Here is a 17,232-nt window from a genome sequence, read left to right as displayed (position 1 = left end):
CAAGATGTAAAACACGCTAAAAAAGAAATCCCCAGATTTATACCGAGCGGCGCTGGATGGGTGTAAAAAAACCCAGAGCGAGCGCAGCCTGCGAGGAGCCCTCCAAGTCCCACAGGACGGATCCTGCCGCGCATCCTCCTGCGCCCAACCTCCACGGGGGGAGCCTCCCTTGGTGGTGGCAGGATCAGACCCCCTCACCTCCCCAAAACCTCGCTCCCAATGACCCCAACAGCCCAACAGCCCTGCACGTGCCGGGGAAAGGAGGCAGGGAGCGTGGGCGCAAGACGCGAGGGCAGGATGCGGCCCCGGGGCTTTGCTATTTTAATTTTCCCTGCCGGCTTGCCCGCGTGCACAGCCAGAGCCAGCCCGAAATAGCAGGCGCGAGCGCGCTGGCACGGGCGCAACGAGTGGAAGTGCATTGGCAGCCGGGCTCGGCGCGGCAGCGGTGAAAAGGATTTGGGCATCGCCTCTCCATGGCTACCCGGGCCCTGGAGAAGTATGCCGGGCTCGGGGGGGAGGGTGCCGGCTCCTTTCAGCGCGGAGAAAGCCGCGACATCAGGGCTCTGTTGTTGGATGTCACAATCTCCCTCCCCAGAGCGTGAAAAATCAATTAGGAAGAATTAGTGACATGGCGAGGCTGCGAGCGGGCGCTGCGCGGGGAGAACCGCAGGCGCCGTCCTGCACGCCGCCGGGGCAAAGCCAGCGGTGTGCCACCAGGACCGGCCTCTACGACCCCAAAACACACTGCCCAAGCACCCAGGGGTGCCCCACGGAGAGGGTGCCCCATGGTTTTGTGCTGCCTTGGCGCTCCCGGCCTCGGTTTCTCCATCTGAGCAATGGGCTGAGCACGGGGCCGTGGCTGCGGGGCTGGAAGGGTTCGTCGGGAGCGGAACTCGCTCTGTGCTGCTGCTTTCCTCTTCCCTCCTCTTTCTGTGTGTGTGTGTATATATATAAATAAGGCAAAGAAAAAAAAAATCCCAAACTCTGATTAAAATCCCCCCTTTTTTTTATTCACCTGCCCATCTTTCCTCTGTCTCCATCTCCCATTCTATCCAAACTCATAATTAATCGCTCAAGGCAAAAGTAATGAATGTTAATTGGCCATCTGTACAAAGACTAATTAAAATCTACCATGCTGGGGATTAAAACATACCTATAGCAACTGCCTGAATTGAGAATGAGACAGAGGAGAGATTGAGAAAACAGCTGAAAGGCTTGTGCAAAACGCAATCTTGCTTAGGTGTGAGATGAGTTGCAACTCGGAGATCTGAGATGCTTTATTATTAAAAAAAAAAAAAAAAGGGGGTGGGGAAGAAACTTCGCCGCTCGGAGCTGATCCCGGAGATATTTTAATGGGAATAAAGGCCGCGGGAGATTTCAAAGGCGGAGCGACACCCTTTGGACCCCAACATTTAGGGTTGCGTTTGGACGCGAACAATAGCCGCCCCTCTCCCCCCGTCCGCAGCGGCTCACGCGCCAGGAGAAAATGTTGCTGGCGTTTTTCGGCTTTTTTAGGGCTTCTGGGTTTGAAGGAACCTCTCCGGGCACCGGGGGGCTGTGGGGATGCTCCAGCCCCACTTGGGACATGGGACCCAGGTCCCACGCTTCATGGTGGGGAGCAAAAAAAACCCCCCTGGGAATTTTAAGAGCTTCAAATCCACCGTGGGCATCACCACCCGGCTGAACAACCTCTCCCTGTCCCCGGGGCCGTGCAGGCGGTGTTGTGGGGTCTCCCCCGTGCCCCCACCCCAAAGAAGCGTTAATAGGGTGACGGGGGAGCATCGTGCAGCGGCTCAGCTCGGCTCCTGGCCCCTTCTTTGTGCTAAATCCTGCGTTTTGCAGGCCGGCCACCCCTTTGTTGCGATGCGGCTGGAGGGTCTGGGAGCTGGAATAGCGTGGCACAAATAACCCCACACTAATTATTCGCACTTCGTCTCGACCCCGCTCGCTGCAGCCCCTCCGAGCCCCCGGTGACACAGGGTAAAGGGGAACGGGGCTCTAGGGTGAGCTCCGAGCCTGGATCTGTCCCACTCGGTCCCCTCCAGGGCTGGTGGCACGGCTGGGGGTGGCACGAGGTGGCCAGGAGGTGCTGGGGTCGCTCCAGGGATGGGGGCACCCATGGGTGCTGGGTGGGAGATGAGAGAGGGGCAGGGAGGAGGGCTGGGTGTGGGCGCAGGGCAGCTCCGGCACGTGCAAAATGACATTTTTTTAGTCTAAAAAATTAAAAAAAAAGTGCTTCTCCTCCAGCCCAGCTGCGGTGAGCCAGGAATCACCACCAGGAATCAGCGCCCTGCAGCTCCTCCAGTTCATTCCCCTGGGAACGGGGCCGTCCCCTTTTCCTTGGGGACCCCAAGCACCTGTTCCCATCCCCTTGGGTGACTCAATTTTTCTCCCAGCCCCCACATTTTCCCCTTTCCTTGTGGGAACATCTGCCCTCATCCCCAGAAATGTCCCAGAGCTCCGACACATCCATCCCAGGGGCTGGCTTTTGGGGTGGCAGCAGGGATATAGGGGATGGGGTGGGGGCTGACGGGTTTCCCCCCCGTGTTGCCGCCAGCCCCGCTCCCCTGCGCTCTGCGGGAAGCGCCCGGGCTCGGCTCTGCTCTTGTTTTCTCAGATTCGGTTGTGTTTACTCCCAACACGAGTGACCGCCGTGGCCCTATTACGGGAGCGGCTGACAGCTCGGCTGACAAGTGTGCTCGCGGCAGGAATGTGAATGCGGCTCCGCCGGGAAAGGCTTTGGAGCAGGGAGGGCTTCAAAGCCTGACGGGTTTTGAACCTTCCCCCCAAACAGCGTGGGGATGGAGGAGGAGGCTGGAAAGGGGACGGGGAGCAGCCAGTAGTAGGGTTGGGGTCCGGGCTGGCTGGGGTCGCCGTCTCCATGTGTGGGGAGCCGAAATGCGCCCGGGTTGCATCGCGCATGGGCTGGCGACAAACGGGGCAAATCTGCAGAAAAATAGGGAAAAGCTTCCCGTTCCCGGCTGCCCTGCCCTATCAGGGTGCTGTGTTAATTAATCACAGATCATTTCTGCAGTGCCCCCCCCACCCCATTAACCTCCATCGCCGACTAAATGCTAACTCCTTAAAGGCACTCGGGGCTGGCGGGGACAGGACATTTTACCAGCAAACCCGCTGCTCTTTGGCTCTAAACCGGGTTAATTTGTCATCTCCCCTTGCCTAACCCAGGGGTCCCTCGTTACACATTAAAGGGCTGCTCTTTGGGGGGGGCTCAGCCGGCCTGGAGCTGCTCCTGCTTGGTGTTAAGGGCACCAAAAGCAGGGGGCAACACGGGGGGGACGTGAATAAAATTGGGACGGGGACCTGGCCATGGGTTGGCCTTCCTGAGGCTCGTGCCGAGCCTGCCTTCGGAGGAGGATTGCCCCAAATCCTCCGAGATGATATTGCAGAGGGGTTTGGGGAGGATCGGAGGGGTTTTGTGGCACTGTCGGGTGGTTTTGGTGCCACAGAGGGGTTTGGGGCTTTGCTGGGGGCAGAGGTGCTGAGGGGCTGCTACGTCAGGGTTGTGTGAGGTGTGGTGTGACGGACTCACTTGGGGCTTGGTGAACATCCCCAAAATCCCAGGAGCAGCCCCCAAAACCCTCCTGCGGAGCTCCCGAGGAGAGACAAGGGGCTCTGGACCAGCGGGCTGCCTGCCTGGGGGGCACCCTCCCAGTAACCACACACCCTCTATGGGGTCTGGGGGGGAAACGTGGGCACCTCCAGGCCCTTTTTCCCCTGGGATCACCTCTCCGAGGAGCTCAAAGCTCCTTTACCTTTAGCCCCGTGGCCAGAGGTGGCTGCTCGTTTGCGAGCGGGCACCGGGTGTCCCCCGGGCAGGGCCGTGCTCAGCACTTGTGTGCCCAGCAGCCGGGACATTGAAGGTTTCCCCACTGCTGAAAATCCTTTAATAAGGGCCAGAGGGACCTGGCCGCAGCCTCCCGACCCGCTGAGCCTGGGGGCAGCCCGGGTCAGCAGGGGGGGCTGGGGGAGGTGGCGGGGTGCGCTCCGTTTTTAATTTGGGAGGCTTTGCGGAGCGGTGGCGGGGCTTTGCGGGGGATTTAGCGGGTTTGCCCTCGCCGCCGTGCCAGGGACCCGGTGACACAGATGGAAACAAAACCCCGGCGGTGACTTTGGCTCCTTTCATAACCCAGTTCCCCGAATTTCACCCCCTGCCAGCGGCACAAAGGCGGCAGTGTCTGCTGGCACGGGAGGGGGCTGGGACCCCGGGCAGGTCACTGGTGCACGTTTCCCCTTTTTCTGACCCAAAGTGCCATCGAGACCATCTCAGGGGTTTTCTGTAATGCCTTAATTTGGATCTCACAGCGGGAGGCGTCTGCTCCAGCCTCGTCCCCGCTGTTTGCCAGGGCTCCCCCCGGCACCGCATCGCCCTTGGTGAACTTCCAACCTGGAGAAGAAAAGCTCTGCAGCAGGAAAGGGCCTGGCACTGGTGGCTGCGGTGCCCCCAGCAGCAGGTTTGATTCCTTTCGTGTTAAATAAGCTCAAAGGAACCAAAAGGGATGGGGCTGTCCCATGGGATCCCCTGCAGGGCTGTGCCAGGGCATTGGGGACAGGGACAGTGGGGCTCAAGGACCCTGCCTGGGGCTGCCACCACCCCAGGGAGGGTCCAGGGTTGGGATGGGAAGGGAAAAGCAGAGGGAAAAGGGAAAAAGAAAAAGGAAAGGAAGGGGCAAAGTGGCCTGAGAGTCAGGAGGGGAGCCTCAGCTCTGCCTCCTCCTGCTCCATCCCCTCCAAGCCCGCTGCTCCTCCGGGTCCTGAGCCCTTAGGGGATGAGCTTGGGGCTCCCCACAGCCTCCTTACAGCAGCCTCACCCCCCCCGTCCTGTGGCTGCTCCAGTCCCTGCCCGTTACCCGGTCTCGGTACGCCCTCAGCTGGTCACAGAAAATGATTAAAAAAAAGGAAAAGGAGAAAAATATTTCTTATCATTTTGCCTTTGCGCCTTGCGGCACCCTTGGGTGCGGGGACGCCGGCTGGGGATGCGCCGAGAGCACCGCTCGTCCCCGGGGGCTGCGGGGTGGTGCTGAGCACCCACGCACACATTTAGGAGGTCCGAGGGGATGGAAATGGGGACATCTGGTCCGAGGGGATGGGATCGGGAGAGTTGGGGACATCTGGTCCCATCCAGGCACAGCGCGTCTGCGCCCCGCACCGCGGCTCAGATGGCCACTGGCACGCTGAGCGTTTGGGAAGGAGAGGTTTGGGAAGCACCCCGGGACACAGCCCCTAGCCTATTTGCACTAGGTTAAGCACCCACATTTAGGCAAATGTCCAAAATCTAGGTAAAAAAGCTAAAAACGTCTCTTGAAGGAGAGGTTTTGGTTGGAGAAATGTCTGATTTTAAATGGCCTCTCTGGTACCACAGCCCCCCACGTAGATGCTCTAAGGCAAAACAGATTTGCTGCTGGAGGGTGGTCAGGCCCCAACCCAGTACACACGACCCCAAAATAATCCTCCCCTTTGGGGCCCCTCAATTTTACTGAATGTCACCCCAAAAAGCCCATCGGGACCTCCCAGCCCGTTCCTACCAAGCTGTCCCCCAGCACCCTCCCTGCTCCGCCTGCAGCTTGGGGCTCCTTCCACCTCCTCTGGGGGGGTCTCCCTCCTCCTGCAGCCCAGAACCTGTAAGAACAGGATTTGGGGATACCCAGCCGTGATCACCGGCGCTACTCATTGCAGGGAAGCAGATCCCAAAAGGACCCAATCTCTGCCCATAAACTGGCTGGGACAAGGCCCACCCAGCTGCAGGGTGAGGGGTGATTTTCAGCCCTCTGTGAAAGGAGGCGAGCCCAGGACCCGCTGACCCCTGAGAGGACAGCAGCAGGTCCTTCTGGGCTCCCCAAAAACACGCAACGGCATCAGGCACCAAACCCAGAAGAAGAGGTATAGGAAGCAGAGGGATTTTTGCTAATAATTAACTTAATAGGGACACAGGGAAGAGGAAACCAAGAGGCAGACTAGCTCTGGAGAAGGCTTTGTTGAGCTTGATGGAATTAAGTGAACGTGGAGTTAATGGAAAAGTTTTTTTTTTGTGGGAATTAAGTGACCACGGAGCTCAGGAAATCACCTGGAGGTGGCAGAGAGGACCCAGAGGGACACGCGTGGTGCCTTGCTGGATGATGACCACGACATGAGCCAGGCTCCCTGCTCCCACCCTCCCCAGAGCGCACCCACTTTGAACACACAGCGGAAAGACCAGAGCAGAAAGGAAACTTTTAATGACTGGAGACGTAGGGAGACAGAAAAATAATCTCGGAATAAAAGGCTGCAAGAACAGGGTGGCAGAAGGTTGCTGTCACGGAGCTGGGCGTTTCTGGGGCAGGCAGGGGGTGCCAGCCTCGCCGGCAGCACTGTGCTTGTCCCACCTCTGGCACTCCAAGGAGTGGGCTTACGCCTTAAGGAACTTGGAAAAACGAGGCTAAAAGCCCACAAATAACTAAAAGAACAACCTGGAAGAGGCTCAAACCCCAGCCCTAGCCCCAAGAAAACAGGAAAAATTCAGGGCAGTGATCAAACCCTCGCCCAGGGCTGTGCTTGTGCCAGCTCGAGCCCCCGGCAGGCACCCCGGTGTTCGCATCTCCTGCGCAGGCAGCTCCCTCTCCTGGCAGCTCCCTGCCTGCAAGCAGCACTGGGAACTGCTCAGCTCTGATCCCAAACCCTCTGGGCTCTGAGAGAGCCCCCGAGCTGCAGGAGGGTCTCTGGAGAGATGGGGTAGAGCCAGGGGTGGTGACCTCCTGCTCTTACTTCTCTGAAGTACGACAGCAAAGCACGCAGGCGAGGGGCCAGGTGAGAGCAGCTCAGACGTCGTAGAAGTCCACGTGGGCGCCGGAGCTGAAGGCGTCCTCCTCCAGGAGCTTCAGGAGCTTCTGGGCCGACACGGAGCAGTCGATGAGCTGCCCGCTCTCCTGCAGGCTCTGGAATTGCCGCCGCATCTCGGGGTCTCCGGTCTTCGTGCGGGCCAAGAGCTGCATGTCCGTGTCCAGAGGACCTGGGGAATCAAAGCAGAAGAAATCACAAACTCTGGTGCCCGTTCTCCTTCTGCACCTGGAGGAATATCTCCTTCTATTAAAACCAGCAGCAATTAATGAGCCCCTTTCTCACCCGGGGCGTAGTTGAGCACGCGCACGTCGGGCTCCTCCAGCGCCAGCACCTGGAACATCATGTCCCGGGCAGCTTTCCCGCTGCAGTACAGCGCCCAGTTCTTGAAGGGCTTTAGGGCGCAGAGGGAGGAGATGTTCACCACCGTCCTGCTCGAGCCGGGGCGCTTCCCGAAGGCCTGCAGGGCGGCCGTGGTGAGGCAAAGCGCCGAGGTGACGTTGAAGGCGAAGTAGGTGTTGATTTCAGCCGGGTCGGTGAGGTCGAGGAAGGATTTGGAGATGTCTCCCAGGGAACCTGGGAACGAAGGACAAGTGAGGCTGGAGTAGTTAAATATGGCCCCAACACCGTCCATATTTGCACCCCCATTTCCACAAGCAACACCCCAATGGGGACAGACATCAGGCAGCTTTGCTGGTCCAAGCTCTCCTGCTTAGATTGGGATCTCCTGGCAGAGCAGGGAGCTCGGCACGGCTCTGCTCACGCTTTTGGGTCACCCTAAGCCAGCAGTGCCCACAGGCAGCACCACGGGACAAGGACCTGCCCTGCCTGAACAAACAGCTCCCAACCTTTGGCCTCAAGCACGACACACCACAGGGCCCCACGCACTCTGCATTTTGACCTTTCTGGACCAAGTTGTGGGAAGACCTGAGGTCCTGCTCCTGCAGCGCCGTCACCTACTGGAATGCTTGGCCTTATCCCAGAAATAATGGGGGAAAAGTGGCCCTAAAGCCAGCAGACTTTGGCCCTAAAGCCAAAGCAGGGTCTGAAGGTTTTCTGGAGGACAGAGCTTGAGGAGCAGGGCCTGAGGAAGGCGGGGGGCTGCAGGAGAGGGGCAGGGGGCTGCAGGATGAGGCCGGGGGGGCTGCAGGAGCCTCAGCAGCAGCACAGCACGGAGCTCCTGCGCCACATCCCGGCAAGGAGTGGTCCCGGCGCTGCTGCCCCAGCTCCCCGGCCCCGTTCCCAACAAGCCCCCGGCAATCCCCCCGCGCCCACCCCCACCATTAGGAGCCCCGCTCCCGGTTGTTACCGGCGTTGTTAATGACGAGCAAAGGGCCGGGCGGCGCCGAGGGCAGCAGCTCCCGCAGCGCCTCCACCGCCTTCCGCAGCCCCTGCTGGGTGCTCAGCTCGGCGGCCACGCACTCCACCCGCAGCCCGGCGGCGGCGGAGCCCCGCAGCTCGGTCGCCAGCTGGGCCAGCGGCTCCTCGGAGCGGGCCAGCAGCACCAGCAGCGAGCCCCGACCCAGCCGCGGGGCCAGCAGCCGGGCCAGGCTGCGCCCGAAGCCCCGCGAGGCCCCCGTCAGCACGCAGGAGGTCGCGGGCCAGCGCTGCGGTTCCGCTCCCGGCCCTTTTCCCGATCCCATTCCCGGCCCCGTTCCCGGCCCCGGCTCCATCGTGGCGCGCCACGGAGGGGGCGTGGCTTCGCGCCCCCGCGCCGTCACGCGCCCCATTCATGCCCCCGTGACGTCACGCGCCCCATTCATGCCCCCGCCGCCCCTCAATGGGCGCTCCGCCAGCCCCAGCTCCCATTGGCTGCCCCCGCCCCTCGCCCCGCCCCCTCGGTGGGCGTGGCCAGGGCTCGACCCTACTCCAGCCGCGCCCCCCCCCCCCGCGGGGCTTCCCCTGCGCCTTTTGGCCCCAAATCGGGGTTTTTGGCCCCATAGCAGTTTATTTATTTTATTTTTATTTTTATTTTTATTTTTATTTTTATTTTTATTTTTATTTTTATTTTTATTATTTTATTTTTATTATTTTATTTTATTTTATTTTATTTTATTTTATTTTATTTTAATTTAATTTAATTTTATTTTATTTTTATTTTTTCCCCGATATATATATTTTTTCCCCCAATATCAGTTTTTTCCTGAAATATTTATTTTTCCCCCATTATAATTCCTTTCCCCGATATAATTATTTCCCCAATATACATTTTTTCACCCAATATCAGTTTATTTTTTCCCCTACATAATTTTATTTTTCCTCATTATCTTTTTTTTTCCCTATATATATATATTTTGCCCAGTATCTTATTTATTTTTTTCCCGACTTATTTTTTTCCCCCAATATATTTTTTTACTGCTGGGCCCAGGGGTGCTGGAGCCCTGGCACAGGCTGCCCAGAGCTTGGGGGGCTCCTCCTGGGGGAGCTGCAGCAGCCGCTGGGATGTGGGGCTGGGCACCTTGCTGGGGGGCCCTGCCCACCTCAACCACGCTGAGATCCTGGGATTAGGTGACAACATCCTGAGCACAGACGGCCCCCGCGGTGCCTGAGCAGGTAACGAAGCCGAGTTTCTCTCCATTAAGCAGTCACAGCTGCTGCCGAAACCCTCGCGCGTTCTAATAAAGCATTAAAAATTCATGGCGTGGCAAAAGCCCAAGAGCGATATTTGTTTTGCTAAAGCAAATCTTACACGTTCGGCAAAATTAAGATCGGCAGCAAGAAGGAAGACAGTAAACCCGTGGCTTTTTCACGAGCAGCTTCTTGATGGCAGAACTCGCCTTGGTGGGTGCCAGTTCCCCCCTTTCTGCCTGCCCTGCACCCATCACATTTCTCATCCCCATTCCCAGGGCCAGCTGGAAACGAGCAACATTTTAATGGATTTTTCTTCCAGCGGTTCACTTCTCCCAACTGAGTCGTTTCCAGACCCCAATGAATTTGTGTAGAATTGGGGGTGAGGGTTTGGGAAGCCAGCAGAAGCTGCCTGCATTAATCCGCACTAAAAACAAGAAATCAGAGAGAGGGAGGAAACTCCCTCTGGGAGTTTAGCTGTGCCCTTTAGTCCTGCAGATCCTCCTCAAATACCTGCTGGGTTTCAGTGTGGCACAGTCACACTGACTGTGCCTATTCCGCTTCTCCTGGAGAACACTCAGCCCTAAGCATCACTCAGCGATTTCGGGGCCTGCTGCAGCCTCATTTTTTTTTTTTTTTTTTTTTTTTTTTTGTTTGTTTTTTGTGCTCAGGGACAAGGAGGCACCGGCTCTCTTTGCTTCTCCTTCCAAGCACCCTGATGTGCTGCTGCCAGAGCCCTGCGGGATGAAAGGCGATGGATGGGGTGCTGCAGGGGTAGGGAGCCTCGTACTGGGAGATCTAGGCTACATCCTAAAAATCCCAAATCAAATTAAATCCCACATTAAATCCCCAAAGCATTCTTATTCTTATTCTTATTCTTATTCTTATTCTTATTCTTATTCTTATTCTTATTCTTATTCTTATTCTTATTCTTATTCTTATTCTTATTCTTATTCTTATTCTTATTCTTATTCTTATTCTTATTCTTATTCTTATTCTTATTCTTATTTATTTCTATTTCTATTTCTATTTCTATTTCTATTTCTATTTCTATTTCTATTTCTATTTCTATTTCTATTTCTATTTCTATTTCTTTCTATTTCTATTTCTATTTCTATTTCTATTTCTATTTCTATTTCTATTTCTATTTCTATTTCTATTTCTATTTTTTTAATATATATTTTTTTAATTTTTATTTCATTATTTTTATTGTTATTTCTGACTTTTCCTGGCTGCCCTTTTATCCCTGCGGGTTTTTTTTTACAGCTTGCTAGTTCCTTTCCTCGCCCACTACCCAAACCCAGCCGTAAATCCGCAGGGACGATTCACAAACAGAGACTTTCCACGTGGAGGGAGGACTCTAGACATGGCAGCTCCAAAAATTAAATTAGTGCTGGAAAAGGGCGAGGGGCAGCACACAGTTTTAGGTTTTTAGGTGCGGGAGGACGAGCAGAGTGATGCAGACAGGTCGCACGGAGCAGGATCAGCTCCGGTTGCGCAGCTCTGCTGGCTACAAGGATGCATCCAGGGTGGAGGAAAGGTGGGTGTGGGCTTTCCAGAACCCCATGGCCCACAAAATCACCAGATTTTGGGCTTCCTTTGCAGCTCGGGGTGCAGTCGAGGGACACGACGCTAGGTGTCAGCGGCATTTCCAGGCTGGGGCTGCGGGAGGGGAGCGGGGCGAAGGACTGGGGAGGTGGCTGGGGCAGCAGGGAGCTGCTGGGGGGGGAAACACAGCCGAGCTGTTTGAGGTGGCCCCTGGTGTCTTATCAGAATTGTCCAGACATCATTGTTTGGAGATACGCCTATAGGGTTTGAGGATTTGTCCCGAGAAGCTGCCCGAGCTGCTCCACTGCTGCAGCACAGCTCCTGTTGGCATTGGGATATCGCGTCCGTGTGTGGCCGCAGTGCTCTGGGCAGCTTCTGCGGGGTGTAACGGGGCTCGGGCAAAGGCAGGAGAGGCCCTGGGTGGGTTTTACCCACCCTGAGGGAAACCCACCCGGAGGGAAACCCACCCCGGGACCGCTGGAGCTGGCCCCTGGAGCAGCCACCGCCGCCGTAGGGCTGCCAGGGCTCCCCCGTGCTGGAGAGGAAACGCGAAATTCCTCCAGCAAAGGACTTTGAACAATAGCTTTCAGGAAGAGCCCTGGGTATTTCTGCCCGTCGTTACCACCCAAGAAGGGCAGGGCGGCGAGTCACACAAGGTGGCCCTGGCTGCGGCCGTCATTTCGGGGGAGATTTCCATGACTACGGCCGGGGCAGCTGGAAGGGAGGGCTGTGGTTTCGCTCCTGAGCTCTGCTTCTTGTTCTGGTAGCCCAAAAGCCCCCAAGCTGGGGGATCCCCTGGTGTTTCATGCAGGCCCTGCTCAGAATCTGGCTCTGTGAGCTCCTAAAGAGGCTCAGAGCTGCTCTGAGCCACAGGTCTGCCCCCTCGCCCTCAAGTCCTGGCTGGTTGAAGCCACCCCATGCTCTGCTGGTGGGTTTTGGCAGGAATTTAGGTACCCCAGTGCGGCTTGCCGAGAGGTTTTCACCCCAGCATTGCCCCCGGAGATCCCCGTCCCTGTCTTTAGCTAAACCAGAAAGTCAGTTTTGAAAAACCGTCCGCAACTTTTGAAAGCCAGAGCTCAGCTCGGACCCCAAGGCTGAAGCCCATGAAGTCCACCTTACTACCATTTCAGTCTCTCTTCTTTTAATTTCCTGTATTCAGAAGGAAAAGCACGACAGCACGCAGGAGAAAGCAGGAATCAGAAGCAGGAGCATCGTGTCCCAAGCAGGGGCTTGGGGAACAGCACTGCAATATCAGAGAGGCTTCAAAATTTATTTCAGCGTTGGCAGGTCTTGATGGGAAGCAGAGCAGGACTTCAAGCGCAGCGAGAGCGGTGGCTGGAAGACTGGGATTTATCCCCTATAAACACATCCTGGAAGACTGAATTATCTTGGGGTCACCGCTATGTGCAGACAGACACGGATGGGGACGACAAAGCCAGCTCTGGGCAGGGGCACCTGCCTGAAGGCACCGAGAAGCGGGGTGGGAGCACGGCCCCGAGCCTCCGAACCCCCCGGCTGGCTGCTGTGGGTGGCAGCACAGTGTGTGGGATGGTGGCGGAGGGTGCAGAGCCAGCCACGGCCCTTCCCAAAGCAGCAGCTGCTGAAAGGCTTTTGCTGCCCTCCAGCTCCCCGTGGCCGGGCATGGCCGCGTTTTCCTCTGCGCGGGGCGGTTTCGATGGGGTGAAGCCGTGGTGGGAGGCAGGATGAGATGGGGGCAGCTCTTGGGGCTGCGGGGCTTGGTTCCCAAGAGGTTGGAGAGGGGCTAAAGGTCGGTGCTGGGGAAGGAAAGCAGGCTGCTGCACGCCCAGGGTAAACAGGAGGGGCTGGCCGAGCGCACAGGGCTCGCCCGCGGCGCCTCGAGGGTTGGTCTCCGTCGTTTTTGCTGGTTTAGAAAAACCAGGAGGATTTTCTGGGGTAGTTTCATGCGCTGGGGTGGGAGGAGGTGAATGGTGATGCGCAGCCTGGCTGCAAACGAGGCGATGGTGAAGGGGTTTGGGGAAGGCAGGAGGGAGAGGTGGGAGCAGGAGGAGGCTGGGGGGCAGCAGGAGAAGCAAGGGCAGCAGCCGGGGCTCCGGGAGAGCAGCGAGGGTCGAAGCTGTGTGGTGCTGTGGAAATGGAAGGACGCTGCTTAAAAAGAGGGGATGAGGGATTAAGGATGGGGAAAACGGGGAGCTGGCAGGTTGTGGGGGACTGCCAGTGACCCAGCATCAGGGAAGGGACCAGCCCGCAGGGGTGGTTTGAGTTCCCAACATTGCAGGCGGCTATTTCATCCCGCACCGTGCCTAATTTTATTTTTTTTTTAAATCATGGATCACTTTTCCAGCCCTCTTATTTCATGGTGAAACGTTTTCCTGAATGACACCGATGAGACCAAAAGAAGATGAGCCCACGGACCATATCTTGAACGTGTCAAACTTCTCCAAAGGTTGGGTCTGAAGTCCGTGGAAGTGAGAGGAAGGGACGGGACAGGCAGCGAGAGGGGGACACCAGCAGGGACACGGAGACGCCGGGAGCTGTTGGAAGCAGTTCAGCAAAATAACAGCACAGGCTGAAAACCCAGGGACCACCAAAGCAAGCACAATGAGAAAGAGATCGCTGGGATTTAAAGAAAATAAAATAAAATAAATGAAAGAAATTCTGTCAGTGGGATCCATCTAGTGAAATGTCAGAATTACAACCCAGTGTAGAACTGGAAAAATGCTGAAGGGAGGTCAGGGATTAAAAGGGATTTTTGCAAGCCCCGTCAGGCTGATGCCTGCCCCATAAAAACAATGCACCTACCGATACGGAACTTCATTAGCTGGAAATTAAGGGAACATAAAAGAGCTCCTGTCAGCCAGCATTGTTTTTAGGGAAATAGAATCTGTCAGGCAAGTGATACCATTTTCTAATGGGCTTATGAGCTTGTAACAGACATCTTTGATGCGTTTGTGTTGGTTCTGCATGATGATTTGATTAATAAATTAGAACAATACAAATGCAGAATGCTTGTGTCAGTGACTGGCAAGGATAAATAAACGTCTTGGGGACAGGCTTTGAAATGACACAACGTTTGTGTGGCAACAAATAATAAGGGCAAACCCCAGACACGCCGTGTCAGTAAGCAATGAAAATTCATCTGAAGGTGCCCAGATGCCCCGTGTCCGGGGACGAAGAATGGGGCTTTTTGTGCAGAATGGAAACTTTTATCCCAAATGGCAGCGACCTGAGGAGAACTGAAGGTGATGGTGGGTAAAGAGCTGAACGTCAGCCTTGGCGTTCTTCAGGAGGTCCCCCTACAAGATAAAAATATCCCTCTCCTTCCCCATTTTCCATGGATAATTATGAATCTATGAAAATATTTTCGGTGCTTTCCACTTGAGAAAAAATGTGAAGTTTTGCTGGTAAATTAATGTATACTTTTATTTACTTTAATTCTATTTAAAACCAAACATTTCCTTTTAGACAGTGTTACCGTGCCTCATAGTATCTCCCCATGTTCTTCCATGGAGGTTAATGCCCTGTTTTTCTCCAGGATTTTTTTTTTTTTCTGCTGGTACAGTACCATGAGACTGAAGTTAAGAAAGGAATAAATGTCAGAGCTGGGTGACAAATCGATCTCTAAGTTCCCACCTCCAGGCTCAAAGCCCTTGTAGGGGTCTGGTGGACCAAGCAGTGCGCTCAGAACAGAAAACCAGACCCTGCTGAGCGCGGTGTTTGTGGTGGCACCATCACCTGGTTGAGCATTCAGGATCAGAGCTGGCTTTGGTGTCCTTCCTAGCAGCTCTCATGCTGTAACCAAAACCATTAAGTGCCACCGCCAGCCACTCACTCAGCCTCTGGTGTTTAATCCTGTTTCTGAGGCTCGGTGAAGACAATGCAATATTTACCACTGCCTTCAGGAACATTGGCTCAGAACCGTACTAATTTGAGCAAAAACAGTAATCTCCTTAGCTGCTAGCAGCGGTAGGTGGTGGTGTCTGTGGGTTTCACACCGGAGCTGGGCACGCCGAGCAGCGCATTATATTTTTCCTGGAGCCATGGGCAGCTCATCTTGGCGGTCTGAAGTCCAGAGTGGTTTGAATCCCAGCCCATCTCCTGGCTCTGCTTTGCCACGAGGGGCTGCACCTGCGAGGAGGGGTGCTGGAAGCATCGGGCTCCCGGCACGCCGGCGAGGAGGAGAGCCCAGCTCGCCTCTGCGGAGCAGCCGGCGGAGGCAGGCGCAAAATGCACAGCGCTCCCCTCCCGTCGGATCCCGAACCAGCCCTGGGGGAATGCTGCGTCGTCTGCTGGGCTCAGAAATTGCCCAGTTGCTATTTTTATCTGCCTCCATTATCTCGCTGACGTGTCTCTTTTGCTTCTGGTCCTCGGGAAGCTTCTCTCGGATCTCCATGGTGACTGCCATCCGAGGACAGATTTCCTCACTGGTGTTAACACATCCGAAGCGACATCCATCTGGTCTCGCACGACACCGTGTTTGGCAGCCGGAGGCATGATATGCAAGAGCTGCTGAACTTCGGTATGAGCTAACAAAGTTTCTGTCGGGCTTTCCTTGCCCCTCTTGTATCGCTGCAGTCACGCACGGATAGCGATTTGGGAAGTTCTTCTATCACCCTCTCATTTGATTCAGGGGATGATGCAGAGAGATTCAGACCAGCAGCGCTCAGCCTCTTAGGAAGCCACAGCGAGGGAAGCCAGAGGCGTGCTCTTACAATTAACTCACTTTATTTATATCTCAGAGCATGAAACGACAAAAGCAAGCATGTGTAGCCTGTCCTTCCTGCTCTTCACCCCATTACACGTCACAGCTCCCCGCTGTGCCTCTCGCGGACCACGGGATCTCCTGGCACCCAACGCAGTGCCAGCACATAGCTGGGATAACGCGTAGTTTTCAGACACCAAATAATAATAATAATAAATGATAACCAGCCATTTTAGGAGAGATTAGTGGCGGGAGCCACAGCGAGCTCTCGAGGAGACCTTGACACCCACGGCTGTTTTTGGAGGCTGGCAGCGCTGTCTGTAGGAAGCTCTGTGGTGTCCTTGGGTGAAGGCACCTCTGGGGCTGCTCTGGGTGTCTTCGCCTTCCCCAAGGCCATGGTAGGGGCTCTGCAATGGGGTGGGAGGGGGATGAGGTTAGTTTGGACTGGGATCCTGCTGGGCACATCCCTAGGAAGGGGCTAAGCTGGGGACAGTCTCATGGGGAAGATGGCAGAGGGCACACAGCGCTGCAAGGGAGGGCTCGTTTTTGGGGGAGAATGGTGTGGTGGCTGAACCTCCTGGGGCACTGCACAGGGATGTTCCTATGGGGGTGTCCCCTCACTTGGGGACATGAAGGGAACCTCTCTTCGTGGTCACAGTGGGGCCACAGCCATGGCGCTGGGTACCCTCGAGGGATATGGCATAGGTTTAATGCTGTGGGGCTGTGGCCCCTCAAGGTGGGATGTCACTGCCATGGGCTTATGTCCCTTCAAGGATACATGGCACAAGGGACACTGCCATGGGGCTGCGTCCCCTCATGGAGGCTGTCACTGCTGTGGGGCTGCGTCCCCTCATGGGGGAAGGTATGGTGTCACAGCCATGGCCCCTCATGGAGGATGTCACTGCTGTGGGTTTCTGACTTATCCTGGGGGATGTCATGGGGTCACTGCTGTGGGATTGAGTCCCTTCAGGGGCACATGGCACAAGGGACACTGCCACGGGGCTGTGTCCCCTCATGGAGGCTGTCACTGCTGTGGGGCTGCGTCCCCTCATGGGGGAAGACATGGGGTTGCAGCCAGGGGCCTATGTCCCCTCATGGAGGATGTCACTGCCTTGGGGCTGCGTCCCCTCAAGGGAACATGGCATAATGCCACAGCCAGGGGGCTGTGTCCCCTCATGGAGACTGTCACTGCTGTGGGGCTGTGTCCCCTCACAGGGGGGATGACACATGGGGTCACTGCCATGGGGCTGTGTCCCCTCATGGAGGATGTTACTGCTGTGGGGCTGTGTCCCCTCATGGGGGACATCACTGCGATAGGGCTGTGTCCCCTCACAGGGGATATCACTGCCATGGGATTGCGTCCCCTCACGGGGGATGACACTTGGGGTCACTGCCATGGGGCTGTGTCCCCTCATGGAGGATGTCGCTGCTATGGGTTTGTGACCCCTCATGGAGAATATTACTGCTGTGGGGTTGTGTCCCCTCACTGGAGATGTCACCGCCGTGGTGCTGCGTCCCCTCACGCCCACCTCCTCCTCCCGCATCCACCTCACCAACACCCTCCCCTTTTTCCCCTCCCAGCTCCCGGCCATCCCCTCTCCCTC

General features: G+C 56.1%; 1 protein-coding gene across 1 annotated transcript; it reads right to left on the bottom strand.

Moving 5' to 3' along the window:
* Nucleotides 1-6,215: 6,215 nt before the first annotated feature.
* Nucleotides 6,216-8,593, bottom strand: SPR (sepiapterin reductase). Its single transcript, XM_068679501.1, has 3 exons — nucleotides 8,141-8,593; nucleotides 7,117-7,407; nucleotides 6,216-7,003 (listed from the first exon to the last, which is right to left on the bottom strand). The coding sequence occupies exons 1-3, from the start codon at nucleotides 8,559-8,561 to the stop codon at nucleotides 6,813-6,815; spliced, it is 903 nt and encodes a 300-aa protein (XP_068535602.1). The 5' UTR covers nucleotides 8,562-8,593; the 3' UTR covers nucleotides 6,216-6,812.
* Between the last annotated feature and the right edge of the window lie 8,639 nt (nucleotides 8,594-17,232).

This window comes from Anas acuta, chromosome 4 (genome assembly GCF_963932015.1).
Source record: "Anas acuta chromosome 4, bAnaAcu1.1, whole genome shotgun sequence".
Classification (NCBI taxonomy): domain Eukaryota; kingdom Metazoa; phylum Chordata; class Aves; order Anseriformes; family Anatidae; genus Anas; species Anas acuta.
This window is presented reverse-complemented; position numbering and strand designations above follow the sequence as displayed.

Excerpts from the sequence above, each read along its gene's own strand:
- SPR (XM_068679501.1), bottom strand. The coding sequence starts at position 8,561 with ATGGGGCGCGTGACGGCGCGGGGGCGCGAAGCCACGCCCCCTCCGTGG. Across the intron at positions 7,408-8,140 it reads GCTCGTCATTAACAACGCCG|GTTCCCTGGGAGACATCTCC; the intron begins GTAACAACCGGG and ends CTTCGTTCCCAG. Across the intron at positions 7,004-7,116 it reads CGTGCTCAACTACGCCCCGG|GTCCTCTGGACACGGACATG; the intron begins GTGAGAAAGGGG and ends TTGATTCCCCAG.